Raw genomic sequence first — 27,431 nt, 5'->3', positions numbered from 1 at the left:
CAAAATACTTTCTCGTATATAAAGTGGATTTGTTTACATGTTAGGGTTCTTCAAAATATCAAGCCCTTTGTTAAATATTTTTTCAAGGACATACAATATTTTTTTCCCTTTTTTGCCTTTTTTAATTGAATTGGTACCAACAAACATTTGATAAAACGTGACATATTTCATAACCCTCTCACTCTGTCAGCAGGGTCAGGGTTATCTAGTATTTAATGTCCTTCAAAAAGGTAAAAGAAAAGTCCTCAGTCACACATTTTTACACATGTGCTCTTAAAATCTCTTGTATTTTTCCCTCTGATCTCCTGCTTTGAAATTTTACAGGGCTGCTCTGTATTATGAACCATAGCAGCAAACAGTGCTATTCAGTTATTTGCTTTATTAATTAATTTCTCTAAATATATCTACATTTCTGGAAATATTTATATTTGCTTTGGCATTCCTACATCCTTATTTTATATCAATGAATCAATACAATATGCTTCATCACAGTAAGAGATTTGCATGAATAAATAATTCATTTCTATATCTAATATTTATTCTATTTATTCTTTTATCCATCCATTCACATAATTGTTTAATTATTCATTTATTTCTCAAAATATATTTTCTTATTACTCTATACAGACCCTCTAGTTTTTCGCAATTCGGTGATTGCTGAATCCAATGCAAAATAAACGAAAAGTTGCAAATTTCTGCGATCCTGCAAAAAAAAAAAAAAAAAAAGAAGTAGGAGCAAACATCTAACAAATGGACCAATGGAACAGACAGAAAAGCAAGCAGCTTACAATGATGGAGAGTGGTCCAAGGATGACGACCGCTGGACATGACTGAATTGAAGGACAATATTTGTGCTGTACATGTATGGCTGGTATTAAGTTAATTTGATAAATGATTTGATTAACTCTTTCCCTGCAGTTAAGAAGAAAAAAGGCTTTCCTGTTATTGACGAGTTTTACGGCAATCTGTGTATATATATATATATATATATATATATATATATATATATATATATATATATATATATATATATATATATATATATATATATATATATATATATATTTATTTATTTATTTATTTATTTATTTTTTTATGTATGTATGTATGTATGTATGTATGTATGTATGTATGTATGTATGTATGTATGTATGTATGTATGTATGTATGTATGTATGTATGTATGTATGTATGTATGTATGTATGTATGTATGTATGTATGTATGTATGTATGTATGTATGTATGTATGTATGTATGTATTTTATTTTATTTTATTTTATTTTATTTTATTTTATTTTATTTTATTTTATTTTATTTTTATACAATTTTTTTATTTCAAAATTGCCTGCAAATTTCTGGGAATTAAAACAATGAAAAACTGTACAAAAACACGCACATCCCTCTTAACTGGGTGCTCAGCCACAAAATGCAAAAGATGCAAATTATATATTCAACAACAAAAAAAAGCTCCAAAAATGCAAATTTATTAAATTAAAAAGGCTGGCACAAAGCTTGTTTGCCGCCTTTGTTGAATATAACATTTTTGGCAATTATCACCACAAAATCAGTCATTTTTATCACAAAAAAAAAATGTGAAAAAGTAGGGGGTCTCTTTAAATATCATGTTCTTTGGTTTGATAAAATTTGTATGTAATATGAATAATATTGTACAATATCCAAATAAAATAATAACATAGAAATGTGAAGTTTTATATAAATAATTATTTATTATTATTACAATTTCTTCTGCATCTACTCTTTATTTATTTGATTAACTTTATATTTTCACTTGTTTTGGCATTCTTACAAATTGTATGCAATATCAATAATAGTATACTAATAAATACTATATAAAATATCAAATTTATTGAGGTATTTTATAGTCTTGTATCAAGTTATTATTCAATATTTTTTGCAGCTAATGATTTATTTATTTAGATTAATTTAAAGCATTTGCTTTGTTTTCAGTCAAATTGTTATATAATAAAATAATATGATATAAAATATTTTAACTTATAAATGTAGAAATTTATATTGCAATAAATAAATAAAATATAAATAATAAAAAAATCTAATATAATAAAAATGTGTGTTTAAAATATGCAGTATAAAAGAGCCATTTATACATTAAAAATGTCCTATTATATAATTTAAAATGTGCATTTTTTTGATTGTTGTTATTATGGAGCTGTTGCAAGTGGATGCTTGAAAATGAGTGTCATTAACATCTAAATACCAAACCCTTTGTTCTACACAATAATCATTTTACAAGGACATGCAATGTTTATTTATGCAGTATCCATTTTTGTGTCCTTTTGTGATGCAGATATTTCATAACTCGTTCTCTCTGTCAGAAGGATCAAGGTTACGTATTATTCAACGTCTGTCAGCAATTTCCCAGTTAATAAAATCCCCAGTCACACAACTGAACTTTTAAACCTCCGAATTTTTGTCTCCTACCTCCGGCTTCAGAATTTAACACTGCTTGCTCTGTACTTCAGTGGCTCCTCTTTTTCTATCCGTGACCTTTAAACCTCTCTCAGTGTGTGTCTGTCCACCTGTCATTGGTGGAGAGGAGATACAAGCTCTCCTGATCCAGCGGTTAACTGTGATTCAGGCCCTCAGAGATCAAGAGACAGGCTGCGTAATGAGAAGCCTGAGAAGAGACTCACCCTGAATGCCCACATCAACAGCCCCTCACTCTTATGAGAGCTGACATGCCTGTAACCATGGAAATGCCAGCATGGGAGGGGCCTGCTTGAGGTCTGGGCGGCCGCGATTGGTCAATGTTTTGAGTGCTTGGCCTCTGGTCTGTGCTGCTTGAAATATTGAAGAGTGTCGAGAGGAGGCTTTCTGGGATGATGTAGTAGAGCCTCCGCTTGCATGTTTTGCATGATGCGGATATTGACTGATGTTTCGGAGCACGTCTTTCATCGGCAGGTGTGAGAGAGATGGCAGACAGAATATTTATAAATGCAAATTGGGAGGAAGTGTGGAATGATGAATGTGTTGCGTAAAGCTGATTTATGGATATGTAAGGAATAGGTGTTTTAATGCTACATATATGAATGGTTAATGCAAGATAGTTGACGCAGGACGTGTTTGTGTTGGCTTTTGTTATTAAAGACTACAAAAAGATTCTTTAAGACTACAAAAAGACTACAAACTACATGACTAAGATTACAAAAAATGCTAAAAAAGACAAAAAAATTATTCTTGATGATTCATTTCTAAATAAAATGTGATATTTTGACTGTTTACACCGCCACTGAAATTCAGCAAGTACAAAGTGAATTGAATCTAAAGCATACCTGTCAACATACGTCAACCCTCCCGTTGACAGGTATTTTCCCTGGATTCTCCTCTATTTTACAGTTCTATCCTGCTTTCATCCCGTAAAGGTATTTTCCTGTATTTCTCTCGTATTTTCAGTCTTTCTATGAAGGGTGGCAATAAAAATTAAAGAACCAATCCTCCCTATACGCAACCCATACCGCTGAACCACCAGGGGACGCCCGTTGTTCTTAAATGTGAGTCTGTTCTGTGCTTTCATTTTATTTAGGTATGAAAACACTTTGAAATAAATATATAAACGACAGGATTCCCTTTTTTTTCATTACAGGCGCCGTTTGTTTATTTTTATTTGTTTGTTGTTGCCCCTCCTATACCATCCTCAACACTGTCATATAGCGGTGCGTGACTGTCAGATGCGCTCCATAGTGATAAATAGGCGCTGTTTCCCAAACAGATTCTGTACACACAATTTGAAGCAAAGGTTTGGGTTTTGACAGACTTATACACATAATAATAATAATAATAATAATAATAATAATAATAATAACATCTAAAGATGTCGATCTTGGTGTTTTTCTTTTTTCAAACACAACTAATGTTGTCCTAAATGAGCATGAAAAGGTTAGGAAAGCAGTCGAATGCTTTCATTATAATGTTAGATGTGTGTGTTTTTAAAGTGACACCTCTGTTATTTAAAGTAATCAAATGAAAAATCTAAATAAATGAGATTCATTCGCTGTTCTTTAATCAGAATGATAATCAGAATCAGAAGTTATACAGTGAAGAAAAGATTAAGATGAGATTTGATAACTTGATTCTTTTTCTTTATAATAGCTATTAATTTTAATAAGCTAATGTATTTGCTGCTAATGTATACTTTTTTTTTCTTTTGTAAATAATAATAATAAACCATATAACTGACCGTTTGACTGTTTATTTACAATGAAACAGCTCCAGAAGAACATATTTAGTAATTTGGGGACTTATTTAGGGGGTGATATCCCTTATTTTCACATCCCAATATTGACCAGTATGATCTAAAGTGACTGTGTAGACATTTATAATGTTACCAAAAATATCACAAATAGACTTCACTGCCATGTTTTTTAAAACTTCAAAGCTTTCAAACTGAACTAAATCAGTGCAAAAATTATATTCATTTATTTTATACTGAGATGTCAAACATGATAATAGGATAATACACACACTATGGCTGTGCTATTTTTCAAAATTCAACCTTGGCTTACAAAGATTATGGAAGAACAATAATCAAGAACCATATAAAATCATGCAATGTAACTTTTACAGCATGCATGCTTGATTTACTGATGTATGTTAGGTTTATTCATGTTTTTAAAAGCACAAACTGTTCTGTGCATGTGCTCCATCTCAGAGATGGAGTAGAATAGCACATATAAAGTCGTTTTATCTAAAGTTATCTTTTAGCGTAATGTGCATACCTAAATGGTCCAATACATGCAAAATCTATCAAAACCTGGTGCTTAGTGATTATTATTTACATAAACTCTCTTTCGTTATGTAATAAAAGTCTTTAGTAAGGACTTTTTCAGCTTTATTCATTCACAGCGGAATGAACCGCCAACGTATCCAGCATATGTTTTACACAATGGATGCCCTTCCATTTGCAACCCAGTACTGGGAATGTTTTGCAGCTTTAATAAGAAACAAATGAAGTTTGATTCTTACAGTCAAGACTATGCTTAATGCATAGTTCATTTATTCTATTGTTTTTTTTTTTTTTTTTTATAATTTTGAGGATTTCTTTTTACTTTGTTTTTAGTTACCTATTCTGCTGTGGTGTTGAAAATTATGAACTTGAATGAAATCCAAAATGTATAGGTGTAACAACAATGTATAGCTCTGCTTCTTTTTAAGAAACTTGTGAAGTCAAGTATGATTCTTCAGCGTTTCTGTGGGGTAGTCATTGTGCTAATACAGAACCACTGCCATATAAGAACCTGTTAACCCTGAATAGTTCTTTCAGTGTTCAACTTTCTCTTAGTCTATTTGTTTAGCTTGGAAAAGGATTAAAAACCATTAAAATACATTGTATTTCCTTTGCCCCCAAACACCCAGTACATTTCCAAAAATAAAGGTTAAAATGTGATTGTTTTTTTTTTCACATTTTATAAAGTTACATGCTTATTAAAACCATAAGAGTTTTTTTTAGATATTACTCTACACTCACAATTTTTGTATGTGTTGCCATTTTAAATTATATATTTCTAAGGTCTAGATCAATCAATTCTAAGGTAAATGGTTTAAATCCTGATTTTCTGTCAAAATTAGAGATACAAAATCTGTTATTGTAATGGCACCATTTCAAATGGTATTGTACATGTTTGTACATAACAGGACCCCATTTAGCCCTTTAATGTACCATAAAGTAGACTTCTTTACCATTTGGGAACTAATATTTAGGTACTGATCAGAAATAAAGGTACAAAATCTGTCACTGGGGCGGTACATTTTTCTTTCTAACAGGTCATTAAAGGTACATTAATGTTAAGGTACCAAAAAAGTACAAATGTGTACCTCACAGTAACTTAAAGCTACAAAAGTGAACCTTAAAGGTACAAAAGTGTAATCTAAAGGTACTAATGTCCACCTGTACAGGACAAAAGTTTACCTTTTGAAAAGGTACCACCCCAGTTTTTGTACCTTTTATTTCTGATAGTCTACCTTAAATGTACATATCAGTACCTAAAGTGTACATACAGTATTAGTTCCCAAATGGTATTAAAGTCTACTTCATGGTACATTTAAAGGGCTAAATGTGGTCCTGTTATGTACAAACATGTACCTTTTGAAATGGTGCCATTACAATAACAGATTTTGTACCTTTAATTTTGACAGTAAATAAGGAAATAAACCAAGTTTTACCAAAGAATTGATTGATGTTGACCTTAGAAATGCATAACAATTCAAAATGGCAACACATGCAAAAATTGTGAGTGTAGAGTAACATCTAAAAACCTCTATTGGTTCTACATGGTACCATTTGACAAATGTGCTCTTTAATACATAAAGTGGTTCTCCTATGATTACAAGTCATATGCTATCTAGCATAATTTCATTTAAAGTGCACTACTGTCCATGAGTAAATTAATTATAAACATGTTCAGCTGTCTATCTCACCTGCTACACCATCTCCTCTGATATGTTAAGCTGCTTTTCTTCATTGCAGATAAATAAAGTGTGTCTGTATTTTTTTTCTATCTGTGTACCAAACACATGCCGAGATATCAGTGTACAGCTGTTTGTTTTTCCACTTTCACAGTGTTTGTGTGTGTACAGTTAGCGGTGTCACTGTCAGGCCGATCAGAGCGGTGTACTCACACAGCTCATTAAAGAGCAAACCGCCAGCTCCTTCATTCATCACCCGCTGCCGGGGCCCAAAAACGGAGGCCCTCGTTTGTACTCACAATCTGACACCATCATTAGCACCTCTGTCTCTCTCGCTGTCTCCGCTCGGGCTGCAGGGTGTATGAATAGACGAGTTGAGGTGCTCTGGCTGCTTGCCAATGCCGTAGTACGGGTGAAAATGACTTCGAACTGCACACGCCGAATAATTTATCACTCCCAAAAAAAGACGAGACCGCCCTCTCATACTCTTTAATTAGAAGTGCAATTAATCCTCCTCTTTTACATGGAAATCAATCTCAATTCATCTCACTCTTTCTCTTTCAGTGAGCGTCATCTTAAAGGAAAGGAAGGGCACTGATAGTGTGACGCTGGCATGGCAGGGTCCAGAACCTGTTGACGGGACCGTGGTGGAATATGAAGTCACCTATTATGAAAAGGTTAGATGTTTTTTCTTCTTTTCTTCAGCGCAATTGAATCTGGGTGACCTTTTGGCCCTGTGTGAGTCCTCATCACCATGATTGGACATATGGCAGCTCACTTTTATCGTACCCCGGGGAGAGACTGTAATGTTAACACAGACATGCTTCATTCGCTTCTAATTAACATTCATGGATGTCCTGTGCGCCAAAAACCTTCAAGGCTGTCACATTTTTAGACTTGATGACTTATTATTGTGCTCAACAAATCTTCTAGGCTTTTTGTTCTGACAGGCAGCAAAATACACTTTTTTTTCTGCTTTTAAATGAGACATTTAGATTTTGTGTTTGAATTTTGATGAAAGTATCACCTGCTGTACGTGCAGTTTAAAACAATAATCTAATAAATTGGATTTTAAACGAGTCTTGCTGTGTAAAATAGGTCAGATCTAATTTCATGTGGTTGGTTATCATTTGTAGTTTGTTGTGATTTTAAGTATATAATGTTATATGAAGAATGTAATATTCTCTGAAGGATTTGGAATAAATAATGTGATATTTAGGATGTGATGAGGCTAAATCACAAGTCTCTCCACTAGTTATTATGCCCTATAACTGTTAAATTAACGTACAGCACTAAAACTTGACTATTAAATTTATTAATTTTGTATAATCGTGATAAATGTAACAAATGGAAAATAATGCACATCCGAGGTGATAATGGGGCCATGATGCACATAATTGCACACCTTTGACTATTCATCAGCCAATCAGAATCAAGAATTCAACACCCTGTGGTAAAAATCAGAATATGATACCGAAAGGTATAATATATGAATGATATACTATACAAAACAGCCAAACATATATAATTGTAGATGGAAATCAAGCTGTAGTATTTTTAATTTTCCCCTCATCATTTTGTTGTAATATTAAATACATGATTATTTTAATTAAATGTTTTGAATATAATTATTCAGTTTTATTGAAATACTGAGAAGATATTGATGTATTGCATATATGATCGTCTTTCTTCAGTGCTAAAACATGACTGTTAAAACTATTATTTTGTATATAATAATAGTGCTTCCCACAGGTTTGAAATATATCTGTGGTGGTAGCCGGATTGAGACACACCTATTACCCACATCACATAAACACTTTATGTGACAAACAAAACATAATTCAATTTTTAACAATATTTTTGTTTATTAATATAAACTGCTTCCTTTCAATGGGTTAAAGTAAAAAAAAGAATGTTCAATTAAAAAAGAAATCCAAGAGAAAGCCATGTGCACCCACTGACAGGTAAAAATCTGCTTCTCTCTATCTCGTATTCAAGTTCAGGTTGCTTTATTGGCATGACATTTTGTACAGTATTGCTAAAGAATTTTGGATGCATAAAACATGTAATATTTTGACATCAAATTAAAAATAGTTTTTCTGAGTCGTTTAGATTAAAGAATTAAGTTTTTAACTTTTCTCTCCCTCTTGTGACTGTGCGCATACAATTAAACAACTTTAGAAAGTGAAAGCAAAAGCCAAACTGCAGACATTTTAGCAGATTTAGAAACCATCCAGACACAAAAGGCGCATCTCTGTGGGTCTACAGAGCACATTAGACTGTCTGTGGAACAGTTCTTCTGCAGTACAAAATGGGTAAAGAAGAGAAGATTTTCCACTAATCGATCGTGGATGTTTGATTGTAGAGGGTGGATACAAAAAAAGTGTAAAACGATAATAATAATATAAAAAGTGTCACTAAATATACTTGGGCGGCTGTGAACCTCCTAGGGATTAGTGGCCACATACGTGGACAACACATTTTAGCCCTTAAGTGGCTATTTAAAATACTTTGAATGTTTTATATTTGTTACAGACATACAGTGTCATCCTGCAACTGTTTGCAGCATATGAAATGTCCCAAACCCTATTTTTAACTGTCCAAAATGGAAAAAAAAAAAAATGTTTTTACTCTCTGCTAGTCAAAACATGTTCAAAAAAATGTCTATGCTGAATATGCATTAAAAACATTCAGGAACAAGTGTTTTATGTAAATTCAGACCACGAGTCCTCATATATGCACATTATTTTTCTCTAAAAGCACATCATATCAAAAGATGATACTTAGGTTTTTATTCTAATTAGGTTCCAATAAGCCCAAATAGCAAAGAGAAATAAAAAATGCATGTAAAAAAAACACCTTGGGCCCTTAAGAGGTTAATATACCTGGGCGGCCCACCCAACAAAGTCTATGTGTGGAAAAACACTATGTAAGAATTAGAAAATGATGCACACACGAGGTGTTAATGTGGCCATGATGCAAGACCTTGAAAATAATTGCACACCTTTGAATGCTCATCAGCCAATTAGGATCAAGCATTCAACACTCTGTAGTAAGTCAATAATTTAATATAACATATTGCATGGGTTTTCTTCAGGTGCTCTAGTTTCCCCCACAGGCCAAAGACATTCACTATAAGTAAATTGGGTGAAAAAAAAATTGGCCTTAGTGTATGAGTGCGTGTGTTAATGTGAGAGTGTATGGGTGTTTCCCAGTAATGGGTTGCGGCTGGAAGGGTATTCACTGCGTAAAACATATTCCGGAATAGTTGGTGGTTCATTCCGCTGTGGTGACTCCTGATAAATAAGGGACTAAACCAACGGAAAGTGAATGAATGAAAGAAACACTGAGAAATGATGTATTGCATATATGGTCATCTTTCTTCAGCATCATTTCTATACACAGAGTAAGTGATTTGGCGCTGTTAGTTGTTTAGCTCCCTCGTGTCACCCTCCTGCACCGCAATATTTGGCTGTGTGGCATAAAGACAGGGTGATGGGTAATTATTATGATTTATTCAGGTGATTATGGGCTATGTGGCTTTTAGATGGAGCGCACAGATGGACAGGCTTGGCTGCCGCTGTGTCCGCGATCCGTTTGATGCCGCCTGTTTGGCCCATCTCAGATTTAATAGCACCACAGGAAATATGGGCATCTCTCGCTCTCTCTCGCAGGGCGTGCCGTTCCTGTCTCGAGTGCTAGATTTCCCTAAACGAGACGTCACGTGCCTCTTTTAGCGAAGCGTTTACATGAAGGGAGATGAATGGATATCGATAAGCCGTGAAATATTAACATGAGCACACTGTATGCAATTCTCCCCAGGATTAGACAATGGGAACTGGACAATGAGGCGACAGCTCGCAGTCAATAAGATTGATGTCATTTATCTGGATAAATTCCAGTTACTGGAAACCGAAAAGCTGTTAGGCCTGTTTGAGGGGAAAAAAATGCACAAATCTGCTTTTCTATTCAATTCAATCCATCTACAAGAAAGGCATTGTGTTAGACATTGGCAGGATGTGCTTGAACGAGCACTAAATTCCATCTGAACTAATTGCTAATTGGCAATTGACTGATTTGAATCCAATCTGCGTGCTTTGTTCTCTTGTTCTTCTGTAAATTGGAGCCAATTCCTTATGGATGACTTTACAAAGTTCATAGGTTTGCACGACAGGAATTGGTGTGTGATAGATAGAGGCATCTATCTTCATAGAACGCAGTCTTGTTCATTTATTATTTACTTCTTCTACAGAACCAGCAGGATCAGAACTACACTGTCCTCAAGACCAAATCCAACAGTATGACGGTGGACGGGCTTAAACCTGGAACTACATACATCTTCCGGGTTCGAGCACGTACTGATGGTGGATATGGAAACTATAAGGGAGAGATTGAGTTGGAGACGAGCCACGAGGGTGAGTGGAATAGCATCTCTTGTAAGCCTTCATAAACTATTTTAATCAAGGCCCTGTTTGGACCTAGCTTTAAGATGTAGACAGGAGAAACACCTTCCTGTTTACATGTGGTGCTTTTGTTTGTCTGTTTTGTCCACTTTTAGCCACTCTTCTGGGTTTTATGAGGGGAAAGGAGAGTCTTTCCTGAATGTACAATCTAATACTGTGAAATAAGTTCATGAAGATTACATTTGAACACAAAATAGATTCTAATTTATATAAAATATATTATATGTAAAATTATATGGAGAGCAGCAGTGGTGTAAAGTAACTAATTACAAGTACTCAAATTACTGTAATTGAATAGTTTTTCTACGGAATAGTAATTGACTAAATTGTTTTTTAAATGTGTACTTTTACTTTCCTTTGAGAAAAATTTGAATGCTGTATTGGTACTTTTACTCCACTACTTTCTTCAACCTGCAGTCACTACTATATTTTTTCTTGTCTATGGGGATTAGAAAAATCAGTCCTGTAATTCCTGTCCAATCGAATCGCACATAGAAGGTAAATTGCATCATAATGAACCATCTCAAGACATGGGTGATTTATAATTGCAGCAAACTGTTTGGAAGTGTTAAATGTGTCCAAGAAGATGTCCATAATCTTTACACGCATTGACCCAGAGACTGTTTAGATGCATGTCACTGATGAAAGGATGACGGATGTTTACTGTCTGATTACCGAATGGCCCTAAACACCCAGCCAGACACAGGACGTCAGCATGACATCAGATTGACGTTATACCCTAACGTTGCACCGTCATGGGGATGTTGAATTTGTTTGGAAATAAAAATTAGGTTGACGTCTATGGATGTTGGATTTTGGTTGTCATACTACCTGATGAACAAATATCCAACACAACCTAAAATCCACCAAATATCAACGCCATTTGAAGTCATTTTTGGACATTGAGATAACATTGTCCTTACATGCTGGCTAGACATAGAATTTTGGCCACCTGACATCACAACCTAAATCTAACCTAATATTAACATCTTATGAAGTTGTGTGCCTTGTGGGCAATGACTAAATACACTACAGAATCTACAGAAAGATTTTTCAGTACTCTTTCCAGCACTGGAGAGCAGCAGCTTTCAGCCTTCGTTTTGAATGCGTTAAAATAAAGCAGTAAGCTATGAAAAAAATGTCTATATATATATATATATATATATATATATATATATATATATATATATATATATATATATATATATATATATATATATATATATATACATATATATATATACATATATATATATACATATATATATACATATATACATACATACATACATACATACATACATACATACATACATACATACATACATACATACATACATACGCACGCACGCACACAGTTGAAGTCAAAATTATTAGCCCCCCTGAATTGTGTGTGTGTGTGTATATATATATACGAGTACATATGTATGTATGTGCATATATGTATGCATGCATGCATGTATATACACACACACACACATATATATGTGTGTGTGTGTGTGTGTGTATATGTATGTGTGTGTGTGTATATGTATATGTGTGTAGATATAGACATTTTTTTCATAGCTTACTGCTTTATTGTAACCCATTCACAATGTCCTTTTTTTAAAAAAATCCTTTTTTATTTTTTGACACTGCAAGTGCCACCAAACCTGTGATTTCACATTTGCGGCTGAATATTTTCATCTTTTCAAGGACATTCTGGCAACTGTTTTTCCCCCTCCAAACTGTAACCTGTGTCACACCAGTGTATTTTTTCCATCACATGCCACTGATTGAATTTCCGATCTGCCATGCGTGTGAAAAGAGCCTGTGAAATATTCATACATGTGAACACGTTGAATTAGTCCCCTGAGACGGCGGAGACTCGTGGCGCTGCGGTTTGCTCACTCGCAGAGGTGTTTGAAGTCTGAGCATGTAGATTTTCTGTCAGTGTTTCTCTGAAGTGTGAGAGTCGGCAGATGCCCCGCTGCGTTCGGCTCTTAGTTTGTGTAGCATATGGTGCACGCTTGCATTCTGTGCGCATGATTAGAGTGAGATTTTTTTTTTTCTTAAATTGTTTGATTGGAACATCATCTGCAGAAATTCAGCTTATTTTAGCTTACTTTGTTCTCTTTGTTTCTGCACTGAAGTCTCTCGGCTATTTTTGTTTCTAATAGCATCTGTTGATGATGTCAGAATAGCTAAACAGGATGAACAGTGGAAAGCAAAATTATTACCCTGCTGTGGAATTATAATTTCTTTACAGAAAGAAGAATTTTTGACACATTTTTAAACATACTAGTTTTAATAACTAATTTCTTTTGTCTTTGCATTGACAGTACATGATATTTAATTAGATATTTAGCAAAATAGGGTGTCACGGTGGCACTGTGGGTAGCACAATTGCCTCACAGCAAGAAGGTTGCTGGTTCAAGCACCGGCTGGGTCAGTTGGCGTTTCTGTGTGGAGTTTGCATGTTGTTCCCATGTTCGCGTGGGTTTCCTCCAGGTGCTCCGGTTTCCCCCAAAAAGACATGCGCTATAGGTGAATTGGGTAAGCTAAATCATCCGTAGTGTATGTGTGTGAATCAGAGTGTGTGTGTTTCCCCGTGATGGGTTGCGTAAAGCACATGCTAGATAAGTTGGTGGTTCATTCCACTGTGGTGACCCCAAATTAATAAAGGGACTGAGCCGAAAAGAAAAGGAATGAATGCAAAATACTAGTATTCAGTATAAAGTGTCATTTAATGGCTTAACTACGTTAATTAGTATAACTAGTCTAGTTAGGTTCATTAGTCAAGGTATAAAACAACAGTGGGTTGTTCTCAAGCCCAGTGGTCACCAACCTTTTTATCACCGCGGACCGGTCAACACTTGAAAATTTTACTGCGGCCCGGAGGGTTTGGGGGGTGTGGATCTACGTAGATTTCTCAAAGTACGTTAAGCTGGCAAAGCATTGCTGTAACTCTGACACAAGTTTTATTTATGGAGAAAATTCATGAGCACTGCAGTGTTTTGGATGCTCTATGTTGGTCTGAAGTAATAGTCTACCAAAATGTGTATATTCTATCAGGGCAGAAGGGGCTCTGGGTGCTTGAGCACCTGCCCTTTTTTCTGTTTAAGAGAAAGTGCCCCCTCAAACAAAAGTGCCATCCTACGCAATCCATATGCCTCCTTTGGAAATAACGAACTTGCACGTGGAAAAGATGCGATATGCGAATGGCCTCTAAAGCTGCTGTCATTTGTGATCTTCTAGCACAGACATGCTGGATTCACCTGATTTGTTGACAAATGGGTTGTAGATTCATTCCTTGGCAGTTTGCGGGTCCTTCACCTGGACTTTTCCCCTACACAAAAAACTTTCTTACTCACTTTGCTGCTTGTGGGTTAAATTTTGGTGCTCAAGTGACTGAGAAATAGTCGAGAGAATCAGTAATTTTTCAAAATAAATGATTTTTCAAAATAAAAGAATATTCAGACTCAGATAATAATTAGTGATTTCTTGTGTGGCCCGGTGCAGTTGATCAGTGGCCCAGGGTTGGGGACCATTGCTCTAGCCAATTGAGAGAATAAAATATTTAATAATATAAATTTTAAAATGATTACTTTAAAATTAAAAACTGCCCTGCTGAAAAAACACAGCTTAAGCCAACCTAGACTGGTTGGCCAGTTTTAGCTGGTCAACCAGCCTGGTTTTAGAGGGTTTTGAGCCATTTCCAGCCTGGTCTTAGCTGGTCAAACTGGAAAATGACCAGCTAAAACCAGCTTGACCAGCCTGGTTTAAGCTGGAGATAGTTGGTTATGGCTTGGAAAATGGGGAAATGGCTGGAAACCAGCCTGGAAATGGCCAAACCCCTCTCAAACCAGGCTGGTCAACCAGCTAAAACCTGCCCTCCAGCTTAGGCTGTTTAAGCAGTTTTTTAAGCATGATGGTATTATTCTACCCCCCAAAAAAAGACTTTCTTCAGAAGAAAATATATAATAGGTAATACTGTAAACAATTCTTTGCTCTGTCAATGAATTAAAATAATCAATTACAAAATTAAAGAATTATTCGTTCATTCATACATTTTCTTTTCGGCTTAGTCCCTTAATTAATCTGGGGTCGCCACAGCGGAATAAACCGCCAACTTGCAGCACATGTTTTACACAGCTGATGCCCTTCCAGCCGCAACCCATCACTGGGAAACATCCACACACACCCATTCAAACTCAACACAGAATCGCCAACTGACTTAGCCGAGGTTTGAACCGGCGACCTTCTTTCTGTGAGGCGAACGTGCTACTCACTGCACCACTGTGCAGCCCATTAAATAATTAAAGAATTAAAGAATAAAAATGTCACAGGAAAGTTAATTGTTTTGTCTCTTGTATGAAAATGTGCAATAGTATCAGTAAAGTATATGTGTTTATGTGGATTATTCTACAGTTTTAATTTTCTTAACCAGCTGCTTATTAGAGATTTGTAAACATGAATATTAACAGGAAATATTAATTTAATATATAATGATTTAAATACACAGCATGTTTGTAGCTATTAAAACAATTAAGTAAAACTTAGATGAATCTAGAAAAATAAAATTACATATTAAAAACTGCCCTCTTGGACCTACATATAATTAGGTCCAAGAGTGCATTTAAATCATAACAATATTGATTTATATATTTGAACATCTGTTTATTTAAACATATAATTTAATATATATAAAATTACATTCCAATCAATTTTAACCCAAAACTTGATGCTAATTAAAATCACCAAATCACCACAATAAATAAAACCACAAAATAAAACAATTAAATCATTCATATTATGCTATATCTGTTTTAATCTTGATTTCTTTCTATTAGACATGCTGGCAGTCGGAGATCCAAACCAGCAAACCATACTGGCTATTTCAGTGGCCGGCGGTGCAGTTCTTCTGGTCCTGCTCGTTGCCTGCTTCATTGTTAGTGGACGGTAAGAGCAACAGACTATTCTTCTCTAATGTTTTTCATTTGGCACATTCAGAATATGCCTTAATGTTTATCATTATGCAAACCTAAATCTTGTGTATGCTACAAAAATACAAAACAAAAGTGTATTGCAGACCTATCCATAGACAGACTGGGATAAATCAGCCCAAATCCAGTTTGTTTCACCATCATCAAATCCATATAAAGGATAAAGCAACCATATTTAATTTAATTAAAGGCCAAACCATAAACACAGAAAGACAGAGTGGAGCAAATACGCTGATGTTGTGCGTCTGCAGTGTGTGTTTGTGTTTTTATGTGTGCATTTATACAAAATCAAAAGGACACAAAATTGTTTATGCGTCATATTGTGTGTGGCGTTCTGTAGAGATGAAAGCAAACACTTGAGTGAACAATTGAGGAGACAGACATGAGGGAGAGAAGCAGAAATCTGTACGGCTGAGAATGAGGGAGCTAATGAAATGAATATGATAGGAAAGGGGGATCAGAGGAGATGAGGAACAGAAAGCAGAAAAATAAAGCGCTTTCGTTGATGTGAAATGGTCAGAACTTATCTTTGTGTGCGCATTTTTGGTCCTTGGATTTATATTCATTTTAGATTTCTCAAGAAGTAATAGCATCATAGTTGGGTTTCAGTAATCAATAAATGTAAAAACAATTAGATTGTTTTACTATATTTAATTCAGTAATCAATCAATAAATCAATCAATCAATCAATCAATCAATCAATCAGTGTTCAATAAGTAATTTGTTGTTTTTTTGTTTTTTTTTGGCTTTTGTGATTTTATTAGAATAAATTTGTCATATTTTTATTTAATTTACTATTTATTTATTTACTGTTTCTTTTTACATAATTTTATCTTCGGCCAATTTATCTAAATTATGTTTACATGTAGTAAAAAATTGTTGTAGCATCAGCATTTTTTTTTTGTTTTTTGTCTGTTTACATTTTTTTAACATATATTTAATACCACATAGGCATTTTAATTTAATTTAATTTATTTAATTTTATTTTATTTTATTTTATAAATTTTTATTTTATTAAATTTTTATTTTATTAATTTTTAAAAAAAAATTTCATTAGATTTTTGTATTTTTCATCGTATTGTATTTTATTCTATTCTATTTAATTAAATAAATTTAAAAAACATTTTTTTTTTATTTTTAGTATTTTTTATTTATTTTTTTTATTTTATTTAAATTTTTTATGTTAATTTTTATTTTATTTTTATTATATTTCATGTTGTTCTTTATTTTATTCTATTTTATTTTATATTATATTCTATTTTGTTTTGTTTTTTATTTAAATTTATTTTATTTTATTTTTTTTGTTATTTTATTTTTAATTGTTTACAATTTAGTAGTATATTTTTGTGTTGTTTTGTTAGTATATACATTTTGTTTAAATGCAATGCAGCATAGGCTTTTTTTAATGTATTTTAAATTTAAAAAATGCTATCAATTATGATTTACATGTTATATTAATAGCTTTACATGTTGTTTTATCTGTTTATAAATGATATTTAGATATAAAATATATTGATTAATTTAATTTAATTTGATTACTTTTAGCTATTATTATTATTTTTTTTTTTTTTTAATGTAAATGTCATTCAAGTTGGGCCTTTTGACCAAGAAGCCAATGCCTCATTAAGGCCAGTCAGGCAATCTTCAGCTCCCCAATTTATTCAGCACCAGCAATAATGCAAAAACATTGGAGCTTTTACAGCTTAGATTTTAACATTGACTGCTACTCGCATTACTATTTCAAAGGCTGACTTAGTTGGGATTTTGCGACTGGTGGATGATATATGATCCAGTATGTTGTAACGCAGAAAGAGATTTCCGTCTGCTTTGCAATTTGTAACCCATAATGCACTGTGACAGAAAGGTCCCGTAGGATGCGTTATGTCGGCCAAGTTTATGCCTACAAGTCAAAACCTTAGTTCTGCCACCTCTTATTCATGGTTTCCACCGCCTCCATCTCAGTGCATGTGTGACTGCTTGTGGGAAAACCCTCATGGATGCAATAAAAACACTTTTGATGCTGATCTTGAATGACGTGTATTGGAGTGTGCTGTGAGGGCCAGTGAGTCGCAATGGTGAGTGAAGTCCATTGGCATTGGAGTGTGGCCTCCTCAAATATTAGCACCCTTAAAGTTTAGAAAGTTTTTGAGTCTTCTAATGCATAAAAATACTACAATATGTTGCAGATATTGAGGAAACATGCTAAGTGAACATACTTGTTTATCTGAAAATCAATGATAAAGTCAGTTATTCTCTTTTGAAAATGTCCATTCTGTGTCAGAATGGGTTTCTTTGTTTTGGTCTGTGTAATTCCGCCTATTGCTATCTTAACCAATTGTTTTCCTATGACGTCATTGATTGTTTGCACACCAAAGTTGTGGTTGATCAGAAAAATATGAACAGTTCACGGATGTTTAGTGTGTTCAACTTCATTTTTGCACTGAATTCAGCTGGCGGTGATTTGGATTTGGCTGATATTCTGGCACTTAATAGGAAAAACTGCTCTGATTGGCTGGTAATGAGGCTGGCAGATGGTCTACGTTTGTCTTTCTTTTTTCCCCTCACGTTTCCAGGAAAGCAATTAAACATGGTGGACACACTTTAAAGACTTTAAAGATCCTCTCGGTTGTGCTTGTGGAACATTTCAGCACGATGACAGATGCCGCGGTACATCCAGCAGGTGTCTACTAACCAGAAACCAAGATTTGCACATTTGCAAGTCTGAAGAGAATCGTGTGCCAGCCACGAAAACAAGATGAAGTCTTCTGATATGAAAGCAATTCCCTTCCTGTTGGACGGCCACCAAACCATCCGCTAATGCTCAGCTGGATGAAATTATTGTAATTTAATGATCAAGTCAAGAAGCCACACGGTGGTTTTCTGCAGAAATGATGAATTCATTGTTGGTTAATATCGCTTTAGTGGAGTTATTGCTTTCTGTGGTTATGTGAGGAACCTTGTCAGCATTTTCCCCCCTCTGTCGTATTAAATTACATTAAAATGTGTAGTTTTAAATCATGCAGTAAGGAAAAAAAATGGTCACTCTTGTCTGTGGGTTTTACAGATGTTCAACTAATAAAAAGTATTACATAGAGCTTGTGCTTAAACTTTGTAACTCCATTGGATCATCAAACTATCAGTTAAACCTCTATACTGTAACTTCATCTACCTACATTTTGAATGAAGCGCCTTACACAAGTGCATGCACTGTTTTCTCATGCAAAGCTGAATAAAGAGCAAGCATCAATAAACAGTACACCCCACTTCTTTAATCTTTAGACAATATCAAATATAACTGTGTTATACTGAGGCATGTAATTCCAATGAGCCTGGGCTGAATCAAACAGTGTGTACTTGGTTTTAAATACTTAAGTGATTGAATTCTATCAGGTTTATCTGGGTTAGAACATAAACACCTCGGAAGAGAAAAATGGCTCAAGTTTTGAGGGCCTCTTAAACCATCGGTGAATAAAGAGAAACCTTTGTGCTAAAGCTGCTAAAAAAACAAAACCACAAAGTGGTTTCAGGGCCACATATTTCTCTATATACACTAGTAGAACCCACAGTGTGAGTGTAATCGAATTTCTTTAAATGGCATCTGCGTGAATGAATGTGTAGGTCATAAATGTGTTTTGTTATTCAGTTCTTTGTTTGAGTAGGGCAGATCATGCTTTAGAGGCACAGCCGAGGGCTTAATGGGTCTTGTTTGCTTGATTTACCGAAGACATTACCTGTATCTCGCCCTTGGGTTTGATACCGTACCGTGACTGTTTAGTCAGTCCATTTGTTTGTGGACTAAGAGAGAAATATTGCCTCACATGCATGTACACACAAAAGTGAATTACTATGCCATTCTGAAATGGTTGTATAAACATGTTCGGCTGTTAAACAGGGTTGTTTTTTTTCTGATCCATTCGATCTGGCTATTCCAATGGCTTTTTTTGCACTGAAATCACTGGCCGTGTAGCCCCTGAACACATCATGACTCTCTCGCTCTCACACAGCTTCACTTAGAATTCTATTTCCATTCGTTTGATGCAAAGCCAGCTGTATATGTGTCTGGATGTGTCAGCGGAACGTTCCGGAATATAGAACTGGATGATATGTTGGATGCATGTGAAATGGCTGGAGATGAGCCTGGGATGTGCCATCAATCAACTCGCTTTTCTTCTGGATTTCAATTAGCGTAATGAAGTCTGATGGAGTCAATGTTTTTAAAACACCTGTCACAAGAGATCAGAATTTATGAGTGGCCATTTCCTCCACACATTATTATTTCCTATATTTATAATTAGCCTGATTGTAAATCTATTTGGCTTCCTCAGGGAGGAGGAAAGGTTTATAGAGATGTCTTTTTTTGTCCTGTTTATTTTGTCTTCATTGGATTTTCTTGTGCTTCCCTGAAGAAGATTGGAAGAGTTCTCTAGGATGTTATCCAGTAGTGCCATGCCTCCTGGATGCATCACATTTTTGTGCACTGATTTCTCTTGAATGCTTCGTTGAACCATGCCAAATTAGCATGGTCCTTTAGGAGAAGAGCCACATGGCAACATGCAAGGACATGAGTTAAATTTTGTTTAGTTGTTCATGCCACCCCACTGGGATGTGTTGACCATGCCAGTAGCTTGGCATGTCCTTGTAGCAGGTGAAAGCTGGTTCTGGCCTGTTGTCTGCAACATGCTGAACAGATTTTAAGACCCAGCTGGAAGCTGCTTTACCTCATTAGCTCAATGAACTGGAGTATCATTATGTAATGAACTAGTTTGAGGGTCAAAGGACGGAGTTTCCATTAAAATAACAGAGAACGAAAGAGTTTTAGTCATGTACCTCATCATCATGCTTGGATTATTATAGAGGGTCTGTTGTTCCTCTGATCTTTTTTGTATAGTTCGCGCACACACTTACACACCATGGTCAATTTAGTTTGTCCACTTATACCACATCTTTACAGCACCCAGAGAAAACCTACAAGAATACAGGGCGAACATGCAAACTCCACACAAAAAACACCCTGGCCAAGCCGGGACTTGAACTAAGGATCTTTTTGCAGTGAGCCACCACCTCAATATGTTTAATAATTAGTTCTGTAGGTGTATTTTAACCTAAACGCTTCTTAATATAAGGTGTAAACCAAGCTTAAGAACAGAAATACAGTCTTTATGACAAGAACTAAATGTCTCCATCTCTCAGTCTCACCATAATATCTTACTCTTAACGTTTATGGTTGACTGAGACAGCCCTCACTCATAGTTCCCTCAAGCCACCGGACAGTTTAAGAGTCCCTCTGATTTTGCACCATGACATTCGACATCTCTGTCTCAAAGGCACAGAGAAAGATGTGAGCCCTGTCAGCAGATACAAAGCTGCACCGCTGCACTGTCACCTGCAGATACAAGCTCCACACTGCGAGAGTGAGAGAAAAACAAAAGAGAGGAAGAAGAAAGGAAAAAGAAACTGGGTCAGAGACAAAAGGGCTTCCAGCGGTGTAGGGCTGCGAAACGTCTTTATCACTGCACAAAAGGGATTTGAGGAATGCTTCAGAGTTGAAAAATGTGTTAATTGCAGAGTCCCAGACACTAGTCTGCCACTTTTTTTATTCACTGTTATAACAGGAATATGCAAATAGCGACGCAGTGTGCATATTGCATTTAAATGAGTGACAGGAAGGTTGAAGGGTGGGATCACGCTTCACTTTAGAAGCTCCCGGATCTCCCACTGCGGCAATGGAAGTGTTTCATCAGTGCGTCGAGCGGCGCTGCAGCAGGTGCAAGGGGGAGGCATCCGTCTGCGGGACCTCGAGGGACAACGGGGCAGGTTAGAGAGCAAACGGGGTCGGGTTCAGAGTCGATTTACTCTGCCTGATTACCACATGCTTCAATGGGGCGGCCCACCTCAACAACCCCTCCAGCTCTGCGCCCCCCATGTGAGCATGTTCTTCTTAATAGACTGTGTTCTGCACATGGGACGGTTAAAGATCGTCGGGGTTGGGGGTTGTACCTGCACACAGATGCACACTAGGCCTCGAGGATTTATTTAGTAGGGTGTGTTTGAATGGGGGGCTGATGAACAGGTGGGGTCTCTCTTGAGACCCCCCATCTCATTAAAAGCAGCAGAGAGGAAACAACGCACATGTACTTCTGAACCCCCCACCAGACGGGGCTGTACAACAGCTGAAAGGGAAAGATTTACCCCCTGCAGCTCCACAGGGAGATGCAACAGACCGGATTAGAGGGGGCATGAATGAACCCAGCGGTCTGCCCATTATGTAATAGACCCCAGGTCTGCTAATGCCCCAACCCCGGCCTCGGGCCTCGATGCTTTGACTGCTGTGGGGCAGCTGAGCACACTCTGGCCTTTAAAAGAGTCGGACTCCACATCCTGTATTGATTAGCATTGTTAACTGTGTATAAAATCAATACCAGAGGCAAAATACTGGTCACCCTGATGCATGATTGTTTCCGCACTGCTGCTACAGGGGTGTTATTAGTTTAGCAGTTTGATTTAGACTTTGATGAATTATCATACTATTTTACTCTGCAGTCAGACCACAATGACAGAAAGTCATTGATTTCAGTTGGCCACATTCTATAGGAATTCCATCTATCTATCTGTCTGTCTGTCTGTCTGTCTGTCTGTCTGTCTGTCTGTCTGTCTGTCTGTCCCAATCTATCATTGTGTCATTCTATTTTTTTTCTTCTGTCATCCATATTTATCATTTTGTGTTTTTCTGTGAACCATTTTGTCATCCTGTCATCGTTCTATCTATCATTTTGACATATCATTCAATCTGATGTTTTTTATTTAACTATTTTTATCCATCTATAGATCATTGTATCTGTCATTCTGTGGTTCTGTCAGTTTGCCTTCTGTCTCTTTTGTTAAATCCAAATTAAATTTGAATTCTACATCTTGTTTGGTAATTCCAATTAATCTGAGGAACTGAACTAACTTTTACAGTAGTACGCATTCTCAGTTCATTTCTGGGTGGTGCTCATCCCTGAATTATATGCTTTCTAAAGGAGCCTTTACAACAGGGGTGCCCAAACTTTTTCTTACAAAGGGCCAAAAAACAAACTTGATTGAGGCTAGTGGGCCAAAGGTAAATATAGTTGCCGTTTTATTTAATAATATTTAAAAATTACTAGAAAACATTGGGTTATATGAACTTATATATGTATATTTTTTTACATTTTATAAAGGATGCTCTGATCGATCGGCTAGAGATCAGTATCGGCCGATGATCACATTTAAAGACCCAATTGGAACTCACTGATCTGGCCAATCTCATGAACCAATTGCAAGTGTTATGAGTTTACAAGTAGAGGAAGACACAAGCGCGCACCTGGGTTATACATCCAGGTTACAAGCTACAACATGTGAAGGGGTAAATAATGTATGTGGGGCCTGAGAGATCACTGCACTCCCAACACAGTAACTAAAAAAACATACAGATGTGGTTCGACCACTGTTTATGCTTACGTTTGGCGACTCACGATAGTGATAGTCTCTTTGTTGCAAGTGCAACGTTTGTATATCCAGTGTTTTGAGCTGCTGTGATGCAAGTGGAGCGATCGCCCCTATCAAGTGTCCAACCGAATGATCTCTTCCAGAAGCTCTGAGAGTCTCTCACATATTTATAGCGGCTCCGTGACCGCCACAACTTAGTTAAAAAAACTGAAATCACGGCGATGAGAGTGAATGGGTATTAACAGATCACGAGAGACACAGTGATGTCCTAAGATTACTGTAATCACTGCAAATCTCTATTATTTTCTTTAAAGCTGCTTCTGACCATGACATATTCACACCTAAATGGTGTAAGAGACACATTTAAAGGATTATAAGCAGCATCCTTAACTTATTCTCTTAGGTAAGGCAAGATCTCCAATTAAGTATCATACTTTAAGGGAAAATGTGCTTAATGCATTGTACAGCTTGAAGCATCAGAATCGGTACTCTGTATCGACCGATCACCATAACAAGGAATCGATACTCTGTAAATAATATAAAATTCATTTATAATATTTAATTGAAACATTTGATTTCTGTTTGCTTTTTTTGTAGCTCAGCAATAAAACAAACAAACAAAAAGAATGTTAAATTCAATTATAAATGACATCATTGGTTTGATTTTTTTTATTATTAAGACACAACTGCATAATGACAGAGATGATCTTAAAATCGGGGCATCACAAGATGAAATGTCTAAGGTGTGTTTGGAGAAAAAGGAAGGTGTGTTACACCTATTTTTAAAATGTAAAAAGCTAAGTGATTGTATGATTTTATAGAAGAATTGGATACACTTTTTTTGTTTAAATGTGAAAACAAACAAGTTTGCTCTTAATTTAATGTTGACTCTTGCAAGATATACAATATGGAAAAGAAGAAATATTGTGAAACCAAAGAAAAAAGAAATTTCAATGGTTTTGCTGTATAAACAGATTGTGACTGAGGAAATATGGGTTATACATGACTATTGCAAAATGTATGAAAAGGAGGACATTTTAAAAAGTGTATTACAATAAATAATTCATATTTTGTAAAAACTTGGACTGGTTTTAAAGTTTTCTTACCAGGAGCTTTTTAAATATTTTACATTTGAGATATTTGCATGTATGAATGTCATGATGTATTATTTCAAGAATTTATATAAACAAATAACATAAATAAAAAATCTCATCTGATCTCGGAAGTTAAGCAGGGTTGGGCCAGGTTAGTAGTTGGATGGGAGACTGCCTGGGAATACCAGGTGCTGTAAGCTTATGGGTATCCTTCATTTAGCAGCTAATACACTTCCCAATGTCTCATCTCTGGTGCTAGTATCGTTTATTGTTTTCATTTTTATTGGGAGGGGTAGACTAAAAAAAAGAAGGCAGGTGTAATGTGAAGTGATGCTGGACAAAGGAGGTGAGGATCCAAATCCATGTTTTATTATGCAGAGAGTGGTCAGGCAAGCAACAGTCAACACAGGAGCAAATAGATGTATACAGGCAATCCAGAATCATAGTTGGATGGTCAAAGGCAGGCAGCAGACATGAATAAACAAACAAAACAAAGCAAAGATCGGTACACGGCAAGACTAGGCAAGAGAAATGCAACGTATGGTTCACAGTAATGTATGACAAGACTCAAGCACTTCTGTGTGCTGTATAAATAGTCCAGTAATCAGTCTGTGAGCAGGTTCAGCTGTGGGATTGTAATCAATGGAGACTTGGAGCAGGTGGGTGTGTGTGTTGCATAACTGGATCTTGTAGTCCATATAACTGCAGATTTGTAGTTTGTCAGTGATCTGCATGGGCTAGATCGCTGGTGACTGTGACAGCAGGTAAACACTTGAGGGGACAATTCTCAGTCTCTTCTCAGATGGGATGGTGGGCCAAATCAGTGGTTACAAGGGGCCAACTTTGCCCCATGGTTCCTACTTTGGGCATCTCTGCTTTGCACAATTTTTATACTTATGATCTATCCACACAATTATTCCAGAATCATTTTTTTTAGTACTTGTGTAGGCGTCAAGTGAAAAACTTGACAAAGTGACAAACTTTTAAAAACATTAAAAGCACCCTTAAGACTCCTTTATTCTGTTCTCTTCTGTTGTGCACTGGCTGTTTCTTTATTCAAAAACTAGTTCTAAGTGAATGTCCCGAAAGACTTTATTTGCAGCATTCTTTTTACTCCAGTTAAAGGAAATGACTTAAATTTTGTCATCAGCTACAAGCTCAATAGAGACTCCACCACACATTCCTATTCATAAGTGGATATTCACCCACATTACTGAGCCAACGTCCTCTAGAAACCCATTGAGGATGTCTCTTTCCACCTGGTTCTCATCAGATGCCAGATTGTAGACATTCTGCTTCCATTCTCCATATTTCAGCATGCTGTATAATTAGTAAGGCTAGAATGACTGTGACATTACATTTTTGCCAATACGTTTTTTTTTTCTGTTAAAGACATGACAGAAAAGGGAATGCGTGAACATGTCACTAAGAGGATTAAATGAATAATGAACATAATTATCAGTCCTACGTTGGCCACCTTTCCTCCCCAGTGTATTGGAATATTCATTATCTAGGGCATTTTCTTATTCATGATCCCACTGTGAGAGGAATGATGTAGTTAATGATAAAGTCAGAGGTGACAGGATTGAATTTTCTCTGTGCTAAAGAGCGGATTAGAGCAGTGAAATCCTTTATGGGGCAGAAAAACGGGATTCTGTAGACCTACAGTATTATGGTTAAACTACACTGTAAAAAGATAATATATGTGATCATACAATGCACAGTTGAATTGATTGTGCAGTCATCAACTTTTTCTTGTCTTGGGGAATTGGTTGGTTGAATTAATGTGAGAGAAAGCTAGTTTTCCATTGTGTCCTTCTATTTTAATTGTGCTTATCCTATTGTTCCAGGCGCTGTGGATATATAAAAGCAAAGCAAGACCCTGAGGAGGAGAAAATGCAGTTTCAGCATGGACGAGGTAAGGCGTACTGTTTTTTTTTTTTTGGTCTTGGAAAAAAACTCAAATAAAAATATATCATGGTGGCTCAGTGGTTAGAGCTGTCAAAGGAAGAAGGTCGCTGCTTTGAGTCCTGGCTTAGCCAGTTCATATTCCTGAGTTTGCATGTTCTCCCCGTGTTGGCGTGGGTTTCCACCAGGTGTTCTGGTTTAACCCCACAGCCCAAAGACATGCACTATAGGTGAATTGAATAAACTAAATTGGCAGTAATGTGAGAGTGTATGGGTGTGTCCCAGTACTGGGTTGCAGCCAGAAGGGCATCCGCTGCGTAAAAAATATGCTGGAATAGTTGGCAGTTCATTTCACTCTGGTGACCTCTGATAAATCCAAGACTAAGCCTAAGAAAAATGAAATTAATGAAATATTTGTCAGGCTAAACATTTTAAGACATCTAATGTAGTTTGTTTGAAAGATAATTTAAGAAATCTGGTCAAATATATGGTCTGCATTGTTTTCGCCAGTCAAACTGTGAACATAATTCATTCTGGCTGGATGGGTGGATATAAAAAATGCATGTTTTTTTTCAGCAAATTGCTGGTTAGTGAACAGAGTCTCTCATGCTGATAAATGATGTCTCTGATCGCTCTAGTTGCCTAATGCGTGTTTTTTTTCTAATGACACTTTTCTTGCCTGCCAAAGACAGTGTTTAATGAGGTTGAAAATGTGGCACTCCCCTCCTTTTAGGAAAATGGATGGTTCTGTCTAGGTAGCTAAAGTGACTGTAAAACAACCCAACCGCTATCCTCACTCCTACCATTTTCTTGAATTGCAGTCAAACTTCCTGAAACCCGTACGTACATTCACCCGCATACATATGAAGACCCGAACCAGGCGGTGCGAGACTTTGCCAAAGAGATTGAAGTCTCCAACATTCGCATTGAAAGAGTCATTGGTGCAGGTAGGTCAAAAAAAACTACAAGTCTAAAGTTTAATGACCACTTTTGATGTTAACTTGATTCAGTAAATTTAGCATAATATAGTAAATTGCTAACATGTTACCTGCATGACTTACCTTATCTTGCT

At 35.9% G+C, this 27,431-nt stretch overlaps 1 protein-coding gene across 1 annotated transcript in view; it reads left to right on the top strand.

The window, feature by feature from the left end:
* The window catches only part of ek1 (eph-like kinase 1), a 117,477-nt gene that overhangs the window by 57,334 nt on the left and 32,712 nt on the right, over positions 1 to 27,431 (top strand). Inside the window, exons 6-10 of the mRNA XM_056450580.1 lie at positions 7,007 to 7,119; positions 10,695 to 10,857; positions 15,738 to 15,846; positions 26,302 to 26,369; positions 27,181 to 27,306. Coding sequence (XP_056306555.1) covers positions 7,007 to 7,119; positions 10,695 to 10,857; positions 15,738 to 15,846; positions 26,302 to 26,369; positions 27,181 to 27,306 — 579 coding nt within the window. The remainder of the gene's footprint in view (positions 1 to 7,006; positions 7,120 to 10,694; positions 10,858 to 15,737; positions 15,847 to 26,301; positions 26,370 to 27,180; positions 27,307 to 27,431) is intronic.

This window comes from Danio aesculapii, chromosome 24 (assembly GCF_903798145.1).
Source record: "Danio aesculapii chromosome 24, fDanAes4.1, whole genome shotgun sequence".
Lineage (NCBI taxonomy): Eukaryota > Metazoa > Chordata > Actinopteri > Cypriniformes > Danionidae > Danio > Danio aesculapii.
Note: the sequence above shows the minus strand (reverse complement) of the source record. Positions and strands in the feature narration are given on the sequence as shown.